At 41.2% G+C, this 27,281-nt stretch overlaps 1 protein-coding gene across 1 annotated transcript in view; it reads right to left on the bottom strand.

Annotated features, from left to right (window-relative positions):
- ADCY10 (adenylate cyclase 10) overlaps positions 1–27,281 on the bottom strand; it is a 134,104-nt gene that overhangs the window by 84,464 nt on the left and 22,359 nt on the right. Inside the window, exons 8-11 of the mRNA XM_078155791.1 lie at positions 14,416–14,504; positions 12,171–12,362; positions 7,440–7,558; positions 772–848 (exon numbers count right to left, since the gene is read on the bottom strand). Coding sequence (XP_078011917.1) covers positions 772–848; positions 7,440–7,558; positions 12,171–12,362; positions 14,416–14,504 — 477 coding nt within the window. The remainder of the gene's footprint in view (positions 1–771; positions 849–7,439; positions 7,559–12,170; positions 12,363–14,415; positions 14,505–27,281) is intronic.

The following is a 27,281-nucleotide window of genomic DNA, read 5'->3' as shown; positions in this document are numbered from 1 at the left end:
CACTGTGCTAAATGCTTTACAAATCTCTCATTTGATACTAACAACCCTGGGAGATGCTGCCATGATCCTCATGAAATCTATTCTGTGCGCTCTCCCCCACCACTCTTAACTACCTTCTATTTATTCTCTCTCATTCTCTTTCCACAGAAACATAAATACACACATACATACATATATATATACATACATACACACACACATATATATATATATATATTTGTTTCTTAAGATTGAGGTAAGTTGATTGTTTCTTTCTTTGTTTTTGAAATCCTAGTATAAAGCTTAAAATAGGTACTTAATGAATGTTACTGACTGCTTAGATCGGCTATAAAAGTGGGATTATAATACCTTTGTGTCTACCTCATAATGTTTGAGAAGAGTACTTTGCAAACCTCAAAGCACTATGGAAATGTGAATTACTATTACTTTTTTGAGGAAAGTCACGGAATTGGGAACATATAAATAAAGGGAAGCATAGTATTTGTAAGCCGGCATATTTTTTGTGTCTTTTTTTTTGGCGGGGGGTGGGGGGAGAAATCTCTTTGTGAGAGGGAAATGTAGGGTTATTCTAAGTACTGAGTTATCCCTTAAGAAAATGAAGATATGTTTACATCTCGACCCTTTTACATTAATTAGTCCTAGTATTGCCACCCCCAACAATATATTTTTATACAGCCCTGTATATTCCTAAGTGCATACCTTTGCAATGAGATGGGCATGAACAAGATTGCACGCCCCGATTCCATCCAGAGGTAAAACAACCTATCATACCTGTGTACTCATGTCTCACAGAATGGCCGACAATTCCGCAGAACACTGTTCCGCTCGCCACCCCAATGGATACAACCCTGATGGCCAAGAGAAAAACAGTGAGTTGGCATGAAGAAATTAAATGTTACTTATAGGAAAGAAGAAAATGGAAAAGGAAATTAAGACAGGAGAAAGGAAGGGAAATGGAAAAAAAAGAAGAAAAAATATCCTTTATACTTGATTCACTGATGGTTTTTACTGATAGGGGATTTTTTGTTCCCCATAGGACTAGAGATAGGGTGGTAATATGAAGATAGACCCTTGGTCACTGGGTCAAGTTTCTAGAAGTTGTATGTGCTTTTGTTGATTATTCTGCTTATTAAACATCTCATTTGCTAACCATAAAGCATTATATACATCATCATCACAGTTAGCATTTATTTAGTGCTTACTAGGCACTAAATGTGCTAAACATTTTACAAATTATTATCTCATTTAGTTTTTAAAACAACCCTTGGAGGGAGATGTTATTATTATTCCCATTTTACAAATGAGGAAATTGAGGCAGACAGATTAAGTGACCTGCCAGGATTTCACAGCTATTAAGTATCTGAGGCTCTATTTGAACTCAGGTCTTCCTGATTCCAGGGCCTGTGCTCTGTGCACAATGGCACCCCCTTGTAGCCTCAGAATGATGAGACTGATCATTATTATGTGTCTGTTGAATGAATTCCCAACATCATACTTGGAAGTTTCCATTTTTAATCCTTGACTTTAACGTCTTTCCCTTCTATCTTCTGTCTTGTTTCATTTCACTTCTCTTTCCCTTTCCACCCTGAATTTTCAGCATGTGTGTGCTGCCAAGATTCAGAGTCTCTTTGGGACCTGGATGCCCCCACCTCTCTTTCCCTTCCCCTTAATGCCTGTGCTACAGGGTCTCTTTGTGTGTAAAAAAGTGTGGCAAGGGAAATTCTGCATTCCAATGACAAATCCCTGAAGACAAAAATTCTTTCTAGAGTGGGAAGTCCACTCTAATTCCTTTTCCATACTCGGAATGCCCCACCCACAGAGAAGGCAGGGAGGCCCAGTCCCGGGGATGTTTCTCCACATGAGCCTTGCTTTTCTATGCCTATGCTTTCCCCAAGAAGGAGAGGAGATGGTGAAAACACCATTTAGCATAAAAGATTTCCCAGTGTCTTCTAGTGTTTGCTAGCTGTTTATCAGTAGAAGAATGTAATCTCCTTGACAGCATAAGACTGTTGTTTTTCATTGGTCTTGCTATCCCTAGTACCCAGGACACCCTGTGCCTCACACACAGTAGGCACTTAATAAATGCTTATTGGATTTGATTGTGCTGACTCATCTTCCTCATCAGATTATAAATTCTTCAGGGGCAGGTACAGTATCCCAAGACTTATATGTCTTCTGTATCTCCCTCCCTGGTTAACACAACACTAGGCACACAGTTGTTGTTATTGTTGCTTGTCCTTCATTCTCAAAGAGGACCACGACATCAAGGAGATGATGCGGTGTCATGCAAGTGAATTGGATTTAGTGAAGGAGGGCTGTGCAGCCTTGCTTTCTCCTTTGGAGTCATCTGGATCCAGGGACAAGATATAGATCAGGACAACTGGAAATGGTCCCCAGGCTTCAGGAAAGACATAAGCAAAGACACAGGTATAGGGAATCATGGACATATTTGGTAAGGGCATTAATCTAGTGTGATTTGAATGTAGAGTATGTAAAGGGCTTTAGTACAGAGTTGTAAACTGATGCCCGATTGTGGGGGACCATGAATGACAGGCATAGTAGACACTCAATGAATATCTGCTGATGGATTTTCTATCCTACTAATCTTAGATTGACAGCTGAACCATCTCCCTGAATACCACCTGCGAACTGCCATTAATGTCTCATTTAATTGTATTTGCAAGATTGTATTTGCAGGCCCGTCTTCCCATTGCCAGGAAAATGCACATTTTTTTCTGAAAAAAAAGTGCCTTGGATAAAGAATTATGGCATTATAATCCAATTTTGCTGTCATACTGGCACAGCTACAGTGGGTGGCCTAGTACTTACACCAATACGTGCACATATACATCTGCTTTCCTAAGATGCATTGATAAGCATGTGCAGGACTTTGAAAGTTAAGTCATTACAGTGGAGGGGAAAATGGAAAGGTGGCAGGCAACACTTGAACCTCACTCTCAACAGAAATGACTCAGAGCAAAGGATACACACACACATACACACACACACACACACACACACACACACACACACACTTAGTTGGGTACAAAAATCTATCTTACCCAACAAGGAAGCAAGAGGGGAAGAGGATAAGCAAAAGGGCTGGGGGTCATGGTGATAAAAGGGAATGTGGAGTAAGGGAGGCTGTGGTCAGAACAAAAACAGATTTTTGAGGAGGGATGGGGTAAAAAGAGAGAGAGAAGGATAAACGAGAAAACAGGGTGGAGGGAAATATACAGCTAGTAATTGTAACTATGAATGTGAAAGGGATAAGCTCACCTATAAAATGGAAATAAACAGCAGAATGGATTAAAAACTAGAATTCCACACCATGTTGCTTATAAGAGAGACATACACAGTGCTAAAATAAAGGGCTGGAGCAGAATCTATTATGCTTCAACTGAAGTAAAAAAGGTGGGGGTAGCAAGCATGATCTCAGACAAGGCAAAACCAAAAATAGATCTAATTAAAAGGGATAATCAGGGAAACGACATTTTGCTAAAAGGTACTGAATGGGATGTCCCAGTGAAGACTTCTCAGTGTAATTAAGGTAATGAGTTCAGAAGGTAGTGTGAGAAATGAACTCTCAGAAGTGAAGGCTCCTCAAAGGGTCAAATAATTCTTGATCATTACTTTCAAAATCCTCTCCCACTCAGACCCTGTTTTTAAGCACTTAACAAAAAGAATAAGCCCTGCCCCACCCCCAACCTGAGCTTCCGGCCTCTTTCCTTGTCTTTGAATTTCGTGCCTGGAATGTAAGCCTCACCTCCCAGTTAAGAGGATAGGAAGAAACTTTCCAGCTTAGAATGTAAGCCCACCCCCAGGTTAAGGGGGTAAGGGATAGTGGTGGGTGGAAACTTGTTTTCGTGGTGGGTGGAGGCTTATTTGCGTGGTAGGCAGAGATTTGCTTTCATAAGGCGGCCCCTGTTATTCAGTGTCTCTGTCTCTCTCTCTGTCTCTGTCTCTCTCTCTCTCTCTTCTCTCTCTCTCTCTCTCTCCCCCCACGTGTGTATCAAAGGAGCAGACAGCCATCTCTTGAGATTGTAATAAAGGTAACCTTTGCTTTCCACCTTCAGAAGTCTCTGAGTTTAATTTGGGTTGGGGTCGCTGTCCCACACAGTATTATAGATAATGAAGTACTATGAAAAAATTTTTACAGCATGTTTCTCTGATAAAGGCCTCATTTCTCAAATATATGGGGAACTGAGTCAACTTTATAAAAATAAGAGCCATTCCCCAATTGATAAATGGTCTAAGGATATGAACAGGAAGTTTTCAGAAGAAGAAATCAAATCTATCTATATTCACAAGAAAGAATGCTCTAAATCACTATTGATTAGAGAAATACAAATTAAAATTTCTAGGTACCACCTCATATGTATCAGAAATGACAATCGATGGAGGGGATGTGGGAAAATAGGTACACTAATAAACTATTGGTGGAGCTGTGAATTGTTCCAACCATTCTGGAGAACAATTTGGAACTAGGCCCAAAGGGCTATAAAAATGCATATACTCTTTTGACCCAGCAATACCACTACTAGGTCTGTATCTCAAAGGGATGAAAGAAAAGACCTATATGTGCAAAACTATTTATAGTAGCTCTTTTTTGTGGTGTCAAAGAACTAGAAACTGAGGGAATGTTCATTAATTGGGGAATGGTTGAACAAGTTGTAGTATATGATAATGACAAGGGGGATGGTTTCAGAAAAACCTGGGAAGACCTAAATGAACTGATGCAAAGTGAAGTGAGCAGAACCAGATCATTGTATGTAGTAACAGCAATATTGTAATGATGATCAACTGTGAAAGATTTAGCTACTCTGATGAATACAATGATCCAAGCCAATCCAAAAGACTCATGATGAAAAATGCTATCTACCTCCAGAGAGAGAACTGATGAACTTTGAGTATAAACTAAAGTATAATTTTTTCACTTTTTTTATTTTTTATTTTTTGCAGCATCACTAATATGAAAATGTTTTGTAGGATTTCACATGTATAATTGCTATCATATTACTTGACTTCTCAGTGGGTGGGGGAGGGGAAGGAGGGAGAGAATTTGGAACTAAAAAAAATTTTGTTTAAAAAGATGTTAAAAACAAATACATAGCAATTTTTTTTAAAAAAAGAAATTTAAGTTAAGCTAAATCTCTCTGCACTTGCTACAGTACAGGAAATTCTACCATTTAGGTTGCTGTATATTTCACTTTTTGGAGCTGGACTTCCCATTCATTAACTTCATTTGCTTGGCTTAATTTCCCAGCTTTGTGTGCCTACTTTCTTTTATTTAGCTCCTGTTACATTACATTCCCCTGTAAGTTAGACATCAAACTACCCATTAACTACATGGATTAAAGTGTGAGTTAATTCATACTAAATACTATAGACACCCTTGCTCCACCCCCTATCCTCCAACACCTTATCCTCCATATATTTGTTAAACGCTTCAATAAGTCTTGTCATGAGGCAACATGGCCAAGCAGATAGAGATGTCCTCTATCCAGAACCAAGATGGCCTGGGTTCAAGTCCCATGTCTGATAATACTGGTTATATGACCCTCTCAGTAGCCCCAGGAAAACTCTCTAACACTACACATACATTTCAGAGTTGGTGACAAATGCTTTGATAGAGGGCATTTCAGCACTGGGAATTTCCTACACCATGAAATAAGAGCCTCACCCACCCACCCATGAGCCTTGAACTGGTTTAAATAGGGCTGTTACCTGTCCAGAATATCAGGATTGAATGCTGAACTCTAAAATAACCTTTCTGATTCAATTCAAAGCATATTTATTCAGATAGCATATGCCTGAAAAGGCTGGAAAAGATAGGGAGATTCTGAACCCATGCTTCCCTGAGGCAGGTCTAAGAGAAGAAATTCATTCTCATGTAAAGAAAGTAATTATTCTATAAAGAAGCCAGAACACTTAAAAAAAACCCAAATCAAAACAAAAAACCCCACAACTCAGAGAGTACTTGTGCTTTTCTTTGAGAAAATTTAGATTTACCATGTCCAACCTGGGGTGGGGCAGAAAACTACACTATAGTGATGGGATTTAAGGGGCAAGGAAAAGCCCACCTGCTCATAACTATCCCTTCAATTTACCCAGCCCTATACCTGAAATTTCACCATTAGTTATCAATCTTTTTATTTTCCAATTTAGCCCCCAAGGGAGTGCAACCTTTTTTTTTTTTTTTGAGATGTTAATGGTTTAGGAAGCTCCTTTTATCTAGGGTGGAGGATGCTCAACAATTTATACTCTTAATGAGTTGCCTGAGGCAATGAAAGATTAAGTGACTTGACCCAGTTTACTTGGTACAAAATCTGGGGCTGGACTTGAACCCAAGTCTTCTGAATTCATAAAGGGAGGAAGAAGAGTTCAAGAGGCTACCTCTCAAAGGGTAAATGGAGGTTAAAGATATTTATCATGCTAATTCTTGAATGTTCATTAACAAGTTAGCTTGAGAATTATGTTAGTTCATCAGATTAGCCAAAGATCACCTAGACAAGGAGGGAATGGATTTATCTTGAAAGACTAGGTATAAAACTGTTAAGTCTGGAGGACAGGCATGAATTAAGCCTTTATAGAGGTCAGGGTGGGGTAGGGAGGAGGAGACTAATGTCATCTATACTGTAGCAACATGAAGGCAGCAGGAGCTCTAGGGAACATGAGAAAGGGAATGCTGAAAAAGGAGGTTGGGGAAAGGAGCCAGTGGAGGAGGGGTGCAGGGATTTGGTCTAGAAGGGGAAGTTGGAAATAAGAGGACACGGGGAGAAGGGAAGGGGAATGACTGGGAGGGGAGGTTGGCAGGGTAGACTGGCTCCAAGCCAGGCTTCATTTACAACTTTCCAACTATTTCCTTAACTTTGATCCAGCTGTTGGCCTTGCCCAAGCTCCAGCAGCCAGTATTGGAGGCAAGGGGGAAGGATTGCACCCCGTGGATGCCCAAGCTCCAGTCACAGTATGGGGAAGGAGGGGGCATTCCTATGTCCTCGCTCCTCTAGAAGGGCTCCGCAGAGGATTTATCCAATGTGCTAATGGCCTTTTTCTGTTCTGAAATATCTTTGGATACCAGCTCAGTGCTCTGCCTAGCGGTCTGTTGTCCTGAACTCTGAGCAGCCCACCTTTCTTTCTCAGAGCACAGGTAAGGAGCCAGGAGAACATTGAGCAGAATAGAAAATGTGCCTTCTGCTGGCCTGAACATATGTATAAGAAATACATGTCTAATAAAAGGATATCAACTCTTTCTCTGCCCTACTAATGTTACCTCCTTCTTCTCAGTTACCCTAATTGCCCACTATCGCATGGGGACTGCAATACAAGTCCCTGTTGGTAGAGTCAAGGGAGTAAAGGATCCCCATTCCCTTCCCAAATGCCAAATTTTCATTCCATCTCCCAAGACCATCCAGGGGAACTTAGCTCTCAGCACTCACTTGATTTTGAAGATCTGAGAACAGTAGTCAAATATAACCACTGCACTTTCCAAAGCATGGGTAATCTCATCAGGTGCCTTTTCCCCGGGGAAACCAAATACACAGAGAAAGGAGCATCCCTGTTGGGAGAAGAAGCAAATACAGTGGGTGGTGAGTTTTCCGAGGGCAAAGTAGATGGTCTGCAATGTTCTACTGAAGACCCTTTGATGACTTTTCTTCTATCTCGCCACAAATAACCGGTTGTCTTTCCCTTGCAAAGATGGCATTACTGACTCAGTCCTAACAGGTAAAGGGATGGGAGGATCACAGACCTGCGGCTGGGAGACACCTCAGAGACCTCCTTCTGCAGCCTCCTCATTTTACAGAGAAGGGGCCTGAGGCTGAGGGAAGTTACATGGGAGCGTCAGGCAGTGTTGGAAACTCGGTCCTCATGCCAAAAACGGCACTCAGTTCTCTGAACTGTACTGTCAATGCTGTTGCTTAACTTTGCGCAAGTCTTTTTCTCTTTCTTTTTTAATCTTTGTTACTTTGAGTTCTGTGGCCCCACAACCTGAAAGCAGAATTTGATCCTCTTACTGGAGGCATCAACACCAGCCATTTCATCATGACAATTCTAAGAGGAGAATTGCTAGGAATGTGGGTCATGTTTTATAAACCTGTCCCCTAGAGGAGAGCCTCAGAAGAACCTGATGTTATACCAGTGAGGGCTCACTGGGTAGGTGATAAGAGAGGTATGCTACGACGGTGATATTCAAAACAAAATGATAAATGAAAAGATACACAAAGAACGACAGCACTCTCAATGCAATTCTACTGCATTCAGCCTATTCCCATGATCATCCAGATTCAAAATACAACCCTACAGTTTTCATATGCTTGCCCTCTGATTTGGACTCCATTTAGAAGGGAAATAAACTTGGGGATCATCATCGTCGTTGTCATCATCACTAGTATGTATTTACAGTCTGCAAAACTATAGATGTTAACTTATCAGACCCTTATCACAACCTTGTGAGATTGGGGCTACTATTATCTCCATTTTATAGCTGAGAAAACTAAGGCACAGTGAGTTAAGTGACTTGCCCAGGGTCACACAACTGGCGTCTGAGGATGGATTTGAACTCAGGTTTTCCTGACATCAAGTCCTACACAATGTCCACTATATCACCTAGCCAACCAAATAAGATCAAATGAAATAATATTTATAAAGTGCTTAGCACAGTGCCTGGAACATAAATGCCTCTACCCTTTCCTTTCCTATTAGAACTGCCTAATGTTCTAATAAGTTCTTCTGTTATCACATTGCCCTATATAACCACTGAGACTATCCTGAGGGGTTTAGACTCCCCAGAAAGAAATGCCCTTGTGGATACTATCCAGGCAATGCCCTAACTTTTCTCCAGAGCTAGGGCTCAGAAAATATCGCCACTTGGCCCACGTGATTCTTTTTCTCCACAGTTTCCACGTAACGGAGATTTTGTGTATCTTTATTCCTGGTTCTCAAGGCCTGGGGTCCAGGTTCGCAGATTTCAAGGACTTGGGGTCCAGGTTCTTTTTACGGCCTTCCTCCTTCTTGACTTCTTTGCTGTATTTCATATTCCTGACCGCCAGGCCAGCAACACTGAGTGCTGGCCCAACCAGATTAAAGCGTAATAAATATTTAACAAAATAAATATTCAATAAAACATAGATAACATTCTATTTTAAAACTTAGTAAACACAGGAGCCAACCTGGATCCTTAGCTATAGGTTAGTGGCCCTCTTTGGAGTTTGATACCCCTGCTCTTCACCCCACTTTCCTCCTCTCTTGGTTTTTATGACACTGCCCACTCCTACCTCTCTTCTTACCACTTATCATCCACAACGTGCTTAGTCCCTGTAGATGTTCCCCAAGGTTTTGTCTGGGCCACCTCTGCTTCCTGCATTCTCTCTCTGTCACTTCACCAGCTCCCGTGAGTTCAGTCATCAGCTCTATGATGATCTGACATATCCATGTACCCTACCCTAGTCTGGTCTCTCCTCCAAACTCCAGTCCTACACCTCCAACTACCCATTAGACATTTCAAAATGGATGTCCCAGAGACATCTCAAACTCAACATATAGGCAAAGTGCATTGTGTCATCTTTCCCCACTAAATCCACCCATGTTCCAAACTCACTTCTTTCCATCAAAGGCACCATTGATCTTCTAGCCTGCAGATTCCTAACCCTGACATCCTTGTCTCCTCATTCCTCCTCAAGACATATCCCCAATCAGTTGCACAATCTTGCCATTTCCTTCTCTACACTGTCTCTCACACATGACCCCTTCTTTCTACTCACACAGCCACCGCCTTAGTTCCTGTCCTCACCGCTTATCTGGACTATTGTGATGGCTCCTCACCAGCCTGGGCGCCTCAAGTCTCTGACTACTATGATCCCTCCTGTATACAGTTGCCAAAGTGATTCTTAGGTTCAGATCTGACTGTGCACTTCCCCTCCTCAATAATTTCCTCCAGAATACAATATAAAGTAGTGTGTGTTTCTTGTAAAGCACTTTACAAATTGATAGCAACCTATCTTTCTAGCCTCATTACACATTATCCATTACTTCAATGTTATTCCCGTGTCACTCCAACATGACTTAAGTTATCCCTGACTGTAAGGTCCAACCTTTCGTGCCTCGAGCATCACCTTCCACCGGCGTTGGTTCTTTTTGTCCCTAGTGCCTGGAATGCACTCCCTCCTCACCTCCGCCTCACAGATTCCCTCCCTTCCTTCACGGTGCAGCTCAAGCACCCCTTCCTACATAAAACACTTTCTTGTTCCCCCAAATGCTGGTGCCCTCCCCTTCCATAACCACTGGACACTTAGCTACCTTGTAATCATTCTTTATTTAGGGGCTGATTTTCAGCTTGTTTGTTAAGGAGCCCTGTAGCACACCTGCCTAAAGCAGAGAGGGGCGGCTTGGGCAGTCGTTCCATCCATTCCCTTCCTTGCTCCTAACCGGGTCAGGGCACACACATTCCTTTCACTCCTTTCCCTGAGCCCGTGTTCCTCACCTCTTGCTGAGTCTTTATAAAGGCTATGAAAAAACACACTACTACTTTTCATTTGCCCTTTCAACTCCTGCCACGCTGCTGGCAACTGGTGCCAGGCCATGCAAATTACTCTGAAGCTTCAATACTCCTGGATGGCATCCCTTACAAATGCTGGAGGGTGAATGCCCTGCATTCCTGTTACTCCAGACCAATGCCCTGTTCCTCTTATACAGTCAAATGCTCCTTGGGATGACCTGTTTTTAAGTCTCATGCCAAACTCTGTGCAAGCTCATTTTCTCCTCCACTGCTTTTGTTGTTTTGAGAGCCGAGATCATACACAGTCTCCTCCTCCATGACACCTTGTAAAGGAGTTTATACTTTAAGCTACAATTTTCCTTGGCTGCCACGTTTCTCCTCTTAGGGGTGAGATCAAGGGTTTGTAGGTTAAGGCAGTTTCCAGTCTTCTGGCCACTTCATAGCCCTTATTTCACATCAATCAAACTTCCCTGGGAACTGGAAATCATCAGAGTGATTGCTGACTTTTTAGCTATTACTTAGCTATTACTTATTAGCTCTTTTTCAGAGTCAAAGACGCATCCAAGAAAGGCAAGTCAGTGCCATTGTGATTGCCTGAAGGGTCTTTTTCTCGCCTTTTGTCCTGTCTTCTCATTTGCTATTGATGTTAATCTTTACTTTCACCAGTCAAAGGACCCGCTACTGGCAGCAGGTTCTCAGATGTCTTTCATCAGTAATCAGTTGCTTTTTATCTCTTGAGAGACAGTAAATTTCCCATTTTTTCACATTATGCAGGGCTCCCCAGCACCTTCTGACTTTTCTTTTTGAAGGGGCAGTGCGCTACTAATGCCCTGCGACAATTGTATAGCCTGACCACGCCCCCAGCCCTGAGGGAAAGAAAATAACCCTTATGCTTTCCTGGTCCCTTCTCATATTGACTCTGATCGGGCTCTGCCAGAATCTACATCCCAAGTCTCTTGACCCAGGAACAAGAGGAAACAAAGCGGGGTGACAAGGCACCATCTTCTGCAAGGTAAGATGCCTTCACCAGAAAAGCAGGCAGCGTCCTGGTGTGTCTCTAAACTGCTAGCAAAAGACATTGAGTATGTACGGGGGATTACCTCTGAAGGACTGCTTGCCATCCATGGCACCTGAGAACGAGCACACCAGATTCACTGTTTACCCAAACAAGTAGGTTGGGGCTTACCTTCAGGATTTTTTTCTTTTTTTCTGGCGTGTGTCTGCAGGAATAATAATAATAATGCCTAGCATTTACACAGCACTTTAAGGTTTGCAAAGGGCCTTACAAATATTGCCTCATCCGATCCTCACAACAACCCTGGGGAGTCAGGTACTATTATTACCCCCATTTTACAGATGGGGAAACTGAGGAAGAGAAAATGACTTGCCTAGGGTCAGTCACATAGTAAGTAGCTGAGGCTGTGGCCTTTCTGACTGCAGACCCACCACTATACTCACTGTCTTACTACCTAACAGCCTGGGAAGAAGTAACAGTGAGGTCCACTGGCAGCCATCCTAAAAGCCTTATGCTGTGGTGATCTTGACCCTCCAAGACCCGTCCTGAAGGCAAAGCCAGACATTTCTGGAATGACCCTGTTTTTTGCTTCTCTGCCACCTGCTTGGGTATTCAGGTGTTCCCCAAATCAGTCATTCCCCATCCTGGGTTCACACTCACTTTGTCAAACATAAAGACTTTATTGATTTGGCCTTTGAAGTTCTTCAGGACAGAATCAATGTACACACTGGAATCCTGGATGGCCTGGCCAATATCACCAGCCGCCTCCTGCCCTTTAAACTGCAGGTTGACAAATACAATCGTCACAGGTCGAAGCTCAGACAAATAACCTTTCAGCTGCTTGTCGTCAATCTGGAAGACAGGAGTCAAACACACGTGTCCCTTCAGCAGGCCAGCCACAGGCACTGCCCCCCCTTAGAGACTGGTCTCAAGACTACACTTATCTCCAGGAAAGCTGACCTTTCTTGAAAGCCCCTGGTCCCTCCAAGGCAAGGCTCCGTGGAGATGCCCCCTCCTGCCAGAGGCCTTTTCTGAATCCCCCAGGTCCTACTGCTGCTGCCATACTGAAATGATTTTGTTTTTACCCCCCAATTTGTGAAGCTGACAAATTTAACTCCTTAATAAAACCAAATTCAATATTGGCTTGAGAGTTACAAAATTGTGAAACTAACTTAAATTATCTCCCTCATGTCGTTACTTTAAAGAAGTTAAATATGTAATATATAGAGAGAGATTTAAACTTATTTTTTGAGACATGGCTGTTTTTGCCTAGCAGAATGCAAACTCCTTGGTGGCGATGGCCCTTCCATTTTTGTCTTCAAATTCTGGGGACCAAGCAAAGTGCCTGGCAGAATGGGCAGTCAGCAGATGCCTTTTGGAATTGCACTGAATTGATCTGAACTAGAACATTAAAATATGTGGAGTTTAACATGGTGGATCCATCATCGGCCAGCTAATAGTTGTGAAATTGAGAGGCAGCATGGGGTGGTGGATTTTGGAAAAGGGATCGGGAGACTCCCTGGGTTGGAATCCCAGCTCTTAGGAGTTTTGTGGCCATGGAATAGTCCCTTACCCTGTCTAAGCCTCAGTTTCCTCTCATAGAAACTAGAAATAACTGTCCACGCCCAAGGCATTGGGAGAGAAATGTTTTGAAAACCTTAAAACATTTTACAAATGTAAGTCATTGAGGCTGAGAGCAGCATAAAACTACAATAAGGAAGGAAACATGCGTTATTTAGCTGTCTACTATGTTTCAGCCAAAGCATTTTACAGCACAGTGGACTGAGTGCTGGGCCTGGAGTCAGGAAGAGCTGAGTTTAAATCCAGCCTCAGACATCTAACCTCATCTGAGGGAAATGGACAATAATAATAGCAACAACCTCCCAGGATTGTTGTGAGGATCACAAGAGAAAATATTTGTGAAGTGCTCAGCACAGTGCCTGGCACAGAGCAAGTGTCTGATAAACGCTCACTTCAAAGGAAAGAAACAAGTGTTTATTAAACAACACATGTATACACGTCTATATACACATATAATATATACGTGAAATAACATACATGTAGACACACACAACATGCATACACATGTGTATTGTGTGTTTTAAATCTATTTAATTTAATTTAGATATATTTAGTCTCTGATGAGACTTGAGTGGGATTATATATACACATATACGTATACACATATGCCTACATGTCTGTATATTTAAATTCACATATATGTAGATGTAATATGTTTGTGTTTGTGTGTGTGTGTAATCCCACTTAAGTCGCATCAGAATCTTATGAGGTTCTTATATGCTTTATTACTCCCAGTGTACAGATGAGAAAACTGAGGCCGTGACTTGCCTGCGGTCACATTGCTAGTTAACATTAAAGGCAACGTTAGGCCCTCCACACTGTGTCTGGCGGGTTATCCGCTGTGCTACGCTGCTTCCCTAATTACAGGTAACAGGACTGGCATTTGGGAGATGGTTTGAAGCCTCAGGCCAACCTGTTGTCCCTCAAATTATGCTATGTCAGGGCCTGTGTCTTCTTGCAACTACGCATCCTCCCTTAAGAGAGAACATGCCTGGAGGGGCGGGGACTCCAGAAATGTTCATGGACTGGGTGGGGAGGGGGGCAGCAATGGAGTGATTTAGGAGCTCTGACACATGTGGAGGGGGCACCTTGGGTTCTAATCGGTTCTAAAGCCAAATATCTTTCCCTATATTATGAAAGAAGAAAAAAAAAGTCTACCGTTCATCTCTGAAATCCTTCAGCTGTTTGGGTCATAGAGAAACCACACGATTTCCACCCCTTTTCTGATTCAAAGAGAATTATTTTCATACTAGTTCTTATGATCTTTTTAAATGTTCAGAATCAACAACTGAGTAAAAGTCAGTGACTACAATGACTGAAATACCTGCTTCAAAATACTTCTCATGATATACTTTTGTAGAGAGATTTCCAGTTGGGGGTCAGATTCCAAGGTAGAGGCAAGTCTCAGAATGTCTAAGAAAGAAGAAAGAGATTGGCTTTGGAAAAAATCTAGGCAGAGCAGTCACTTAAAAAATAAGCAACATCCTCATTGTGATGTGATTCTGGAACGACATTTACAATGTGGAATTATGTGAGCCCCAAAGAGCCACATGATGACTGTATTCTGAATCAGAGGCTCCATTATACAGCCATACCTCCCCCAGTACAGTGAAGCTTCCATGAGTATCACGTCCTCTAGAGTCTCACCCTGGAGCTCCATGGTGGCATGGAGGTGACTCTGGGGTCTTGAAGCCAAAGAGTAAGCAAGTCTTCTCATGCCAGAAAAACTTCTGTGCAGTCCTGATAAAAGAGCGCGTTTGCTTTCCAGCTGTCACGTTGGGCTCAGAAGGCCATTTGCAAAAGACTGGTGGAGATTGATCTTGAGTAATAACTCAAGAAAACCTTGACCTCTCTTCTTTCTAGCTCTCATCAACTCTGCCTGTCCCTCACACAAGTAAGAAACAGAAATCAGTCTCCATCAATGAGAAAATCTTGTGCAAATGGTCCTTAGAGCCAAGGGTCACACAAGGGCAAGGGTACCTTAGTTGGGAGAATTTCATCACCAGTAGGCTGTCCACTAAGTAAGCAATGTTTTTGGCAGTGGCAACTCAAGAAACAAAGAAAAATACAAAATGTTTCTCATTCTAATGAGGCCCCCTTTTATGTCTGCCATGACTGAGGCCAACTGGCAGTTTTTAGATACAGTTTTTAGAGCATAATTTGTATGATGCTTTTTAAGGTTCCAGAGTACTTTACATATGTTGACTCATTCGATCCTCACGGCAATCCTGAGAGGTAGGTGCTATGATTATCCCTATTTTATAGCTGAGAAAACTGTGGCAAACAGAGGTTAAATGACTTGCCAAGGGTGATCCAGCTAGTAAGTGCCCAAGGCAGAATTTGAGCTCGGGCCTTCCTGACTCCAGGTACAGCACTGTAGCCACTGTGCCACCCAGCTGCCATCTATAAACATTGACTGTTTGAATGTGAGATCCTTGTGTCGTAAGCATCAAGTTGACATGCCATTGGAGACAGTGCATCATATCAGTCTGAATATTCTCACTATAAATGAAACCAGAAGATATATATGGAATTTGAAGTTAAATGAAAGACTGGCTCACAGATTCTCCAGGGACAGGAAAATAAAGAAAGGTGTTAGAATACAACTGTGATGACTCAACTGTCATTGAGGGGAAAAAATAGCTTGTTATAGAAATATTTCCGTTCTTTGTTGCCTTCTTCCAGTTTCATCCTTAAATGCTCTTGGGATGAGTTGGAATGAGGATCTTTTACTGTTTTCTATAAAATTGTTTTTCTTTCTATTGCTTTTCAATGTTTTATATGGCAATACTGCTTAGTTTTCTACCATCCTCTCTAAAATTTTCAACATTGTTTTATATTGCAAATTAGGCTGATTATGTCTCTGCTAGAATAGCCTCCTTCAAGACTCCAGAGTCTGCTCCATGCTACAGTTTGGCACCACAATAGGACTCTTGTGAAAGAAATACTGGTGGATACTTTATAATGTTAGGTGGCATTTGGGTTTAGATTTATCAGCAATCCGAAGGCAACCAAAAGCTCTGCTTGGGACATTTGATCGCCTCATCTTGCAACGAACAGGATGAGCATTTACAAAAAGACCCCAGTGAAGATAATTGCAGGCTATGTGGCTACATCTTTTGCAGAGGATGAAGAAATAGAGAAATTATATGAAGAGTTCAAGGAAATTTTCCAAAATTAACATATATTTTTACATTCAGTGACTTCAGTTCAAAGGTGAGGCATAAGGGAGGACAGAGAATAAATTTTAGAAAATATGACTCAGGATGACTATATGATAAATAGTTTCTTAAGGGGTTGACTTGGGGGGTGCTGGACATGGCAAATACCAAATAACATTGCAAAAAAATGAAACTGACTGTATCTTAAGAGAAAGAAAATAACTGATTGCTAATGTGGCATAGTGGATAGAGGGCAGGACCTGGAGTCAGGAAGACTCATCTTTCTGATTTCAAATCCAGCTTCAGACTCTTACTAGCTTTGTGACCCTGGGTAAGTCACTTAATCCTATTTACCTATTTCTCATCTGTAAAATCTGGGGAAGAAAATGACAAACCACTCTAGTATCTTTGCCAAGAAAACCTCCAAAAGGGGTTACAGTCAGACATGACTGAAAAATGACTGGACACAACCATGTGAGTATAATTTTCAAATTAGTAGTTTGTGACAGATCATCAACTTGGTAGAGAAAAGATTGAAATCACCACCAAATTAGGAGAAAAATAAATATGCAATGATATGGTACACATTTAAGGGACTCTGATCTGACTTATTTAAATGAGCATTGATGCCTAACAATGGGAATCTGATAAAACAACAGATATTGACACAGAAGATCACCATTTCCCAGTGAATTTTAGAGTAAATCATGAAGTCTAAAATGAAGAGTTCCACAATGAAGCATCTAAAAGAGTTTTAAAAAAAAAACCAAAACTAATGCAATCAACAAATAATCTCTTTGCTAAGCAGAGAGATAAGCAGCCCGGTTTACAATATAAATTTGCTTGGAAAATTTTACAGAGGATAGTAGAAAACTAAAAAGTATCACCTCATAAAATTTTGAAAAACAAGAGAAAAAAAATAATATTAAAGAAAATAGCAAGAAACTTAATTAAATCAACTCATCCCAAGAGCATTTAAGGATAAAATGGGAGGACAACAAATAGCTAAATAATGGAAATCACACAAATATTTCTATATTAAATTACTTTCTCCATCATTGCCATGGCACAGTGAAGAGAGTACTGGATCTGGAGTCAGGAAGACTCATCTTCAGTTGAGTCACTACTTTTAGGCTCTAATATCAGTCTCCAATTTGCTATATTAGTAAGTAGAACTAGAATTAAAGAAAATAATGACAGGAAGAACAATTATACTAGCCTAAGTGCATTTGGAGGAGGTCCATACTGGAAGCAACAGTTTTGTGGGTATAGAGAGATTGGTTCTCAAGTAGTCTCAAAAAGGAGAATATATTAAAGGCAAAGGGGAAAAATCATAGACCTAATTATTACCACCTCCCCAAAAACTGAGAAAACATCAATAACTTTTGGCTTATCTACCTTCTTTGCCATCTATATACAATCTTTATAAGAATAACCAACATATATATTTATATACATATATATTTACATATGTACACACACATATATATATGTATGTGTGTGTGTATATACATATATATATATGTATATACACACACACACATATACATATACATAGGTGAGGCAATTAGGATTAAGTGACTTGCCCACAGTCACACAGCTAGTAAGTTTTATGTGTCTGAGCTCAAATTTGAACTCAGGTCCTCCTGACTCCAGGGCTGGTAGTACTCTATCCACTGTGCTACCTAGCTGCCCCGTAACCAATATACATATTGAAACATCTTTGAAAATATGAGCTAGGAACATGTAGGCTTTAAAAAATAATATTCTAGAACAGAATACATGTTTAGACCACATCACTGACTTATAGATTCAGAGAACAGAAGACCCCATTGTACTTCTTGTGCCACTGCACCACTAGGTCTGCTTAGATCACTGCCATGATCAGGCTAGGATTTGCCGAGTGGTTCAGAGTTCCTTTCATTCCCATTCTGTCAAACCAAACAACTGCAGAGACACCTTGGCACACTCGTATATGACCTTGAATGAGCTGTCATGAACGCTGAGAATGTCATATTGTTGCAGACAGATTCAGCTCCTTTCAAAGAATGTGCCCAGCCCTAATGCAGAAACGCACTCATGTGTTTACTATGTCATTTCTTGGTGAGCTTTGTGACTTGGCCTATGGGTGGCATACTGTTGCGAGGAAAAACTATACACCTAAGAATGGTGGCAAATTCTTCCTGAAATCTATTCTTATCCAGAACCAAAATCATGGGGAAGAGGCAAGTATGGGGGCAGCACCTGCCTTTCGGTGGGACTCCTTGATGCCCTGATACCCGCTCTATCCTTTCAATTAACACTGGCCAACATAAGCCCAACTTGGCCAATGGCAGTGATGAAAAATTAATTACATTTGTAAATTCATACATTGCATGGGGAGATAAACGTACTTTTGAAAAACACTTTTCTGTTTGAGAAACAACATCCCAATTTATAGAGGAATTGTCATTCCTAGTTACTGTTTAGGTGCTACTTCCTACCTGATGCCTTTGTGATCCTTCACCCATTGGAAATTAACACTTCCCATCCTCCAAAATTACCTCTATACTTTGCATATATTTTGTGTTTGCTTATCTGTTACACATTGTTTCTTCCCAGTGCAGTAAAAGATCCTTGAGGACAAGGACTACTGACTACCATTTTAGTCTTTATATCGTCACTATCTAGCAGTATCTGGTACGTGGCAAACACTTATCATTAGAAAGACCAGACACATCAATTGAAGCAAAATTTTAAAATCATCATTACTATCTTTATTTTTGCTTTATGGATTAAAAAATGCAATTCATCAATTGATGTATCTTGGTCCTTTGAGGTATTCTTAATCCTGGTCCTTCTTTAATAAATGCTTATTGAATGGAAAGGAATGTTTCATTGCCAGTCCCCTGAAGTCCATATTGGACTTTTAATGCTTTAGCATAGTACAATGGAAAGAGTACTGACTTTGAAGGCAACAGATCCAGGGTCAGGTTCTACTTTGGACACTTACTACATGTATGATTCCAGGCAACCATTTTCCCTCTTTGGGCCTCAGTTTCCTCATCTGTAAACTAAAGGGCTTGGGCTACATGGCCTCTGAGGTCCCTTCCAGCTTCAAATGACCATCACTACCATGACCAATGAAATATTATTGTACACATTGTTCTCCTGTTTTTTTCTCATTTTGTTCTGCATTAATTTATATCCCCTCTCAAGTATCTCTGAATTCTCTATATTTATCATTTCTTACAGTCAAGTAATAATTTATTACATTCATACACCATAATTTGTTTAGACATTCCCCCAACTAATGGGTGCTGTTTCTGGTTTTTTTTCCTTTTCTTTCCTCTTCTTTTTTTTTGCTTCCCCCAGAAGTTTTACAATAAAATATTCTTTGTTTATATGAAGTCTTTTCCTCTCTGTTCTTGATCTTCATGGGGACACATGCCTAGTAATGGTATCTCTAGGTCATATGGCATGTTCCATTTATGACATTTCTAGTATTGTTGTAAATTTTTTTCAGAATTGTTAGCTCAGTTAGCAGTTCTTCCAACCACCCAGTAGTGTGCCTATCTCTCCACAACACGTCTAAAATTTACCATTGTGATATTTTATCATTGTCAATCTGATGAGTAGGAAGTCAAATCTAAGAGTTATTTCAATTTGTATTTTTTCTATTCCTAGGGATTTGGAGTGTTCTTATTAAAGAACTTCTTACTGAAGATTTTTAATCATTTCAATTTATTTAAAAACTGTTCATACCCTTTTGCCAATGTTCAACAAAGTCTAATATTACATGTGCATTACATTTTTTTTTGCCAAGTTGCCAAGTCTTTATTTTTTAAAAAATATTTTTATTTATTTTGTTAAATATTGGCCAATTACATGTAAAATTTTTTAACATTCATTTTAAAAATTTTGAGTTCTAAATTCTCTCCCTTCCTCCTCCATTCTTGAGAAGGCAAGCAATTTGATATTGGTTACACATGTGGAGTCAGTATTCAATAATTATTGAAAAAGTCCTTCAACTCAACAAATATTTATTAACACCAACTATAAAGCAAGGAGTTCTGTGCCTTTTTTTTTTCAGACCTTGAAGGTTTCAGACCTTGATAGGGTTTTGATGGATGGAAAGGAAGGGTAAGACATTTCAGACAGAGTGAACAAAATGAACAAGATAGAGATTAACTAGAACATGCTCAAGGGGCAGTAAAAAGGCTTGGTGGGCTGCAGTGGAGTTGGATAGGTGACAAACGGATCCAATTTTATAAGACGTTGACTACCTTTAAACAGGATCACATAACAGAAGGAGATCAGGACTCAAGAGACCATTTCTACCATTTACTGGCTGTGTGAACCTTGGCAAGCTATTTGACTTAACTGGGTCTTCAATTCAATTCAATTCAACGAGCATTTGGGTGCTACCATGTGCAGACACAGGGCTAAGTGCTAGGAATACAAAGACAAAAATGAAATAATCTTTGACCTCCAGGAGTCCAAGTTCTAAGGGGCAGCAACAAAGGAGGAAGGCAGGGACACCACCAATAAATAAAATAAAAAGGTATACATAAAGTTGTTTTTTGGTGAGAGGTAACAATAACAACGAGAGGCTGGGTTGTTGCAGGGGAATGAAGGCCTTGTTTACCTTATCTGAAAAATGGGATAATTGAACTAGATGACCTCTAAGATCACTTCCTGAACTAACAATCCATGAATCTATGAGTCCTTGGTCTAAGACAAGGTTAAAGGCTCCCAATTCCTGGTCAATTGATTGACTCAGACTCCAGCTCCCTCTAATGCCCCACTCCCCCCACCCCACCCTAATACATGCTAACAAGCAGAGGTCTATAAAGGAATTAATGAAATGCTGTATCCTTCTTCCCTGGACCCAAACCCCAAGAATCTAGCTTTGGAAAGAACATTCAGGTTCTCAACAGAGAAAGCAGGGCTGGACACTGGATGCCTGGGGATTAAGTTCCCTAACAATGGCTCCAGTTGTGAGCTCTCCCACTACCTTTTCTCTTAGAAGTATGGCTCTACAGTTTTCTCCCCAAGAGAATAGGATTCCTCTAAACAGCACCAAGCATACCTGGCACCATTTGTTAAAATTGCTCTGGCTCTACCACTTTCAGCCAGACAAGGGATAGCATAGTTTCAGACATGGGCCCTGGCTTCCCATGAGGCTTAAGTGTCCACGTTAGGGTTCCATCGCTCTTCCTAGGCACATATTTTGGAGCTATTCATGGCTCTTCTGCAACAGAGACATCTGGAACTTATCAGAATTCCTTCTCCAGGATTCCAAACCCCCATCCCTCCTGGTCACATTGTCTAAAACGTCCCTGAGTACATCTCTGAAACTGGGTTTCCAAGGAGATGGCATGGACATCCTCTGCACACTTCCACATTTGGTCCTCTGAGCAATACCCCTCCAGCTGAATAAGTAGTGCCACCATCTGGAGATCTTCTAAGAGTTTAGGATTTCCTGGACTTCATGTTCTTACCTCTTCTCTGCATTGGACATGGACATTATATCATAGTCTTGGGATTTCTATTGGGAGCATGAACTTTAAGTAGAAAATCATTCCCTAGATCATAATCTCCATGGGAGCAAAGTGTTAAGACTGCTATTCCCCAGCAGAGATTAGGAGCTTGAACTGACCTTCCTTATCACCTTAAAAGAATGAGCACAATAGGATGCTTAGCCAGCTGACCAGAATAAAGAGGATAAGTGCAAGAGATACTTCAATGAGGATATGTGAGAACATGAACTTTGAGTGAAATTTCTAGCTCAGCAAAAACATGTCAAAATTTATCAAAAACAATTGAGATGTCTCCTTCCTAAAAGAAACTCTAAAGGTATAGACACACCTATTAGTGCAGAGAGGATGGATCTAGGTGACCAATCACTATTTCAACTGGGCCTAGCTGGACCCCTCATGTAGCTGCCAAGAAAGAGTCAAATGAGGGAAGCAGAAAAGTAACCGGCATCTCCCTCCCTCTCAACTTAAGAAGGAGCAGAAGAGCTGAGCTGCCCCTGCCTTAGGGAGAATCAGAGAAAAAGCCCTTAGAAGACCTTTGGTATTAAAAGCCCCTTGTCATATGTAATCTGTCCTATCTCTTAGTAGTCTCTACATAGTCTACTCCTCAATAACCACTGTAGCATGGTGCTAACAACACACCTTTGAATTACAACTTCTATGCCAGGCTCTTTCACAAGCACCAAGTCGGTTTTGAATCAAAGAGGTCCAAACATATTAACAATAAGAAACTGCCTCTTTATTCCTGAGGATTCCAGCATGCCAGATATAAAGTGATTTCAGAGGCTCTCTAGTATAATCTATATCTGCAGCAGGCATTTCCTTTACAAACATACCAGACAAATGGTAATCTAGTCTTTAAAGACCTCCAGTGAGATCCCATTGCCTCCTCAGGTGATGCATTCCACTTTCAGACAGCTCAAATTCTCAAGAAGTCCTTTGTGAAATCAAGCCAAAATGTATCTCCTTGCAACTTCCCAGTTGCTGTTAGAGGCCAAGCTGGATAAGTTAAATCCTTCTTTGACATGACAGCCCTTCAAATATTTAAAGGTAGTTATCATGTTCCCCCTTACCCATCATCCCATTAAATCTGGACTTCTTCAGGCTAAATATTCCTTTTCCCATCAACTGGTTCTCATATGGCCTCCAGTCCCCTTACCATCTGGTCACCTTCCTTTTAATATACTCTAGCTTATCAATGCCTTCCTTCAAATGTGGCACTCAGAAGTGACTCTCATTCTCTAAATGTGGGCTGACTAGGGTTCAGAGAATCTGGACACTATGCCTTCAGTCACATGACTCATTACTATCTATTTTTCTTGCAGGATCTGAATAGATAAAGGTAGTCATCTCTATTCCAAAAAGACAATGTCAAGTTAAAAATTAAATATTGCCAAGCAGCCAGTCTCCTAACGAGATACAAGGATCTATTATTTAATCTTTCTGCCTTCCTCAGCACCTATCACATGATAGCTACTAAGTAAATGTTTATTGAATTGAACTAAAAATTGACTTGCAAAGTAAGTTGTATTACTCAGGTCTTTACTATCTCCTCTGCAGTTTTTAGGAGTCTCGCCTGATGCCTCAGGCCCATGTTGTTACCCTATAGTGGCTTCCCTAAGGAGTGCTTCCCAAACATGGCAGAAGAATATCCAGACTTCTGGGGGTGGGGGTGTGTGTGGAATTTTCAAAAGGAGCACAGAATAGTGGAAGGCTTGCCAGGTTTGGAGTCAGAGGACTTGGCTTTGAAACCTGGCTGTTACTAAATGCAAGTCAGTTTCCTCATTTATTAAATCAAGGAGGTTGGAATAGACATGGCTCTAAATCACATTGCCTTGTGAAGGTGTGAACCACTCCCCAATCTAAAATAGGTGTTCCCATTTGAGTCTAACAAAAACGAGTGGCAGAACCTTAGTGACATAGGAAGGGAGGACGTCTGGCCACTGAATGCCCTAGGGTGAAGACATAAGTGCTACAAGCAGATTGTCACTCAGAAACAGGGCTTAGCAATGATCCAGAGGTGGCTAGAGTGCCAGGCCTGAAATCAGAAAGATCTGAGTTCAAATATGGCCTTAGACAATTACTAGCTGTATGACTTGATTGTTTGACCTTTTTATCTCAGTTTCTTCAAGGCTAATAATAGCACCTACCTACCAAGGTTGCTGTGAGGATCAAAAGAGATAATAATTATAAAGCACTTAGCACACATCCCTTAGCATACATCCCTGGTGCACAGCAAACCCTACATAAATGTTAGTTATTATTATTGTTGTCATTATTATAAATCATCTACACTGGGTGGAGAGGAAGCCACATTTCTTTAACCCCATGAAAAGATGCCCAGCACCAGTTCTCACAGTGACTGTAGGACTGCCGGTGCCAGGGGGCAGGTATAAGTTCATGGCATGTCAATGGCTGCTCTGACATTGCACAGCTGCTCCTAGAGCTGGCCTGGGCTGAACAGGATTCTGCTGCCTCGGTGGCAACCAGAGCCATTGGAAGTTCTTGAGCAAAAGGATGAAAGCTGCATTTTAGGAAGATGAAATGGGCAGAGGGGCTTAGGGAGAGTCCAGAAGCAAAAGGACCAGTAAGGAGGCTGTTTCCATAATCTAGGTGATGAGGCCCCACACTAGGCTGGTGGCAAGGGAATGGAAAGGAAGAGGTGGCTGTGCCACCCGACACAGCCAAGGGCATCCCCCAAACAGAATGTCCTCTGGACAGTGTCTTTCAACACTTGGGGTATCTTTCAGTTGCCACTGCCTGGAAGACTAGGAAGCTTTATTTCTGAGGCCTATGGGTCCAGAGAACTCACCCCAGAAGTGAGGGGACTGGGGTTCTAGTACTACCACTGGCCCCACAGTCAGTGGCTTAAAATATAAATACATTATTTTGTTACATGATTCTGTATAATTTGCCCTGTCCCTTTACATCTTTTCCTTATCTAACAACTTATCCTTGCCCAACTTACTCCCCAGCCTTGCTATGAAAGATCAAATGCATTAGTGGATAGGAAAAAAACTTTAAGAAGTTAAAAGCAAACACAAGCAAATATAAAAGCAAACAAAAGAAACAGGCATCCCAAAATGTTGTCCGTTGCCTGTATTTGAAATCACTGGATTTGGGATTTTGACCTATGCAAGTCACAACCTCTTCTTGTCTTGCTCTCTTTATCTATAACATGAAGGGCCCTCCGATCTCTAAATCCATGATCATATGACCTCCTAAAGACTTGACTCACGGAATTCAGGGCCCTCTCTTATTTCATTCATTCATTCATTCATTCACTCATTCATTCATTCATTCAGTGTCAAGTAGAACAAGGCACTCTGTCACCTGTTGGGAACATGAAAACAAAATGAAAGACAGTCTTTGTCCTAAAGAAGCTTACATTCTACTTGTGTGGTGGGGCATTTGGGGGGAGGTGTGGGTTCCAAAATAGAAACAAATAAATATATGCTTATTTGTGGAGAGAAGGAATCTTAACTACTAGCGGCATCAGGAAGGCTTCCCACAGTAGGTGACAACTGCATTGAGCCTGAGAGGCAGAGGGGAGGACAGAGAATATTCTGGGCATGTATAAAATCAAAGCAGTAGATTGTGGGGATGCCAAGTTCAGGGAATAGCAAATGGGCCAGTCTAGCCTGAAAAGGGGAGCATGTAAAGGGGAGTCACGTGGCACAAGTCTAGAAAGGTAGGCCAAAGTGAGGCTGTGAAGGGTTTTAAATGCAGAGTTCATAATTTATCCTAGAGGAAATGGAGAGCCATTGACAATTTACAGGTGCTTAATAAATGCTCATTGGTTGATCAGCAAAGTGACATGGTGTGGCCAATGCTCTTTTCCTAAGGCGCCTGTTTCTAACAAAATCCATCTGGTAGAGCACAAATATAGCCAGTGGTTTAAAACACAAACTCATTATTTTAACATGAGCTGAGAGTACCTATTTCTACCAAAGCCATCCCTCAATGACTGATTCATCATGGCACAGAAGAGCCAGTAGACTCCCTAAGGTTGTGTCAGCAGAGCAGATAAGTTCTGGCTGGGTCCCATAGGGCAGAAAAGGCTTCAGGAACAGAGTGGGCAATTACTGCTTGATGCTTAACCCAGCTGAATTCAGAGAGCCTCACCAGCAAGTTGGTCTCATGGCAATGACTATGTCAGCTTCAGAAGTTCTCAAAGACCATTTAGTATATCACAGAGGTGCTGTGAGGGTAGAGGAGGAAGTTTTCACATCAGTGAAGTTACAGATCCTTGAAATACTGGACGGGAGGGACTATGTTCAAAGCAAGTGAGCTATACTCACATGCCAGGGGGTGTTTTGAGGTCAGCTGGCAGACCATGAAATTTTCAGCGTGAGCTTTTATACCTCAGACATTGGCAAATGCTACAAATCAGGGCTTGATTTATTGTCTTGTGAATTATCTAGATTTAAGAAGGTGATATAGAAAACGTTAATCATTAATAATTAAATTTAATTTAATTTTGGAAAATCAGTTGTTAAGCATTTACCGGCATGTCCCTAACACAATGTCTTAATTCACCTTGACTCAGCTCCAAGCATTACGCAAGTCATTTCCAGGCCTTTCCCCTATCCATCTCTGGTTAAGCTGTAACACAGTTCTTTGCCTTTGCTCTCCTTTGCTAGTTCATGTTATTTTTGTGGCTGCCTTCTCTGCCCATTTCAATGATATTGGTTCTCTCCAGTTGAAGGATCTCTGATTCTGTAGCAGGGCTTTGCCTTCAGAATTGCTCTGAATCTATCCTCTTCTCTTCTCTGCCCACATCCGTTCAGTTCTATTGAGCTCCCTTGGCCCTGGCAGCTTTGTCACTGCCTTTCTAAGACTGCCACAGCAATTACTTTCCCACGGTAGATTTCCTTAGTTCCTTTCCATCATGGAGTCACCTGCTTAGGTGTTCATCTCCTGGCTATTGTTGCTTCTGAGAAAAGACTTATACAACACATCTTCACAGGGGCAAGAGAGCTGAATGTAGAGTCAAAGGACCTGAGTTTGAATCCTGACTCTTCTACTTACAAGCTATATGATTCTGGCAAAGTCACCAGACCTCTTTGGGCCTCAGTCTCCCAATGTGTAACATGAGAGAACTGGGCAGGATGACCTTTGCATCTTCCAGTTCCAAGTTTACAATCTTATGTTCTAGATGGTGCAGTGGATAGATAGATGGACATGGCATTAAGAAGACCTGAGTTAGTTACCCTCAGACACTTAACAGCTATGTGACCCTGGGCAAGTCACGCAAGTTCTTTGTGCCTCAGTTTCCTTGTCTGTAAAATGGGCATAAAAATAGCACCCACTTCCCAGAGCTATTGTGAGGATAAAGTACTTGTAAAGCACTTTGTAAACCTTAAAGTGCTATATGAATGTTAACTACTGTTGTTGTTACTTCCTAGTTCATTACTTTGGACCTAGCCAAACTGAGAATATTAGTCAATGCATGTAAGGTGGGTTGGGGTGAAATGAAAGGTTTTTGCCACAGGACGAGTTGTGACTGC

The sequence above is a fragment of the Phascolarctos cinereus genome, unplaced genomic scaffold, assembly GCF_003287225.1.
Source record: "Phascolarctos cinereus isolate Bilbo 61053 unplaced genomic scaffold, phaCin_HiC Scaffold_5;HRSCAF=322, whole genome shotgun sequence".
Lineage (NCBI taxonomy): Eukaryota > Metazoa > Chordata > Mammalia > Diprotodontia > Phascolarctidae > Phascolarctos > Phascolarctos cinereus.
The sequence above is the reverse complement of the archived record's forward strand: the minus strand, read 5'-3'. Positions and strand labels throughout refer to the sequence as shown.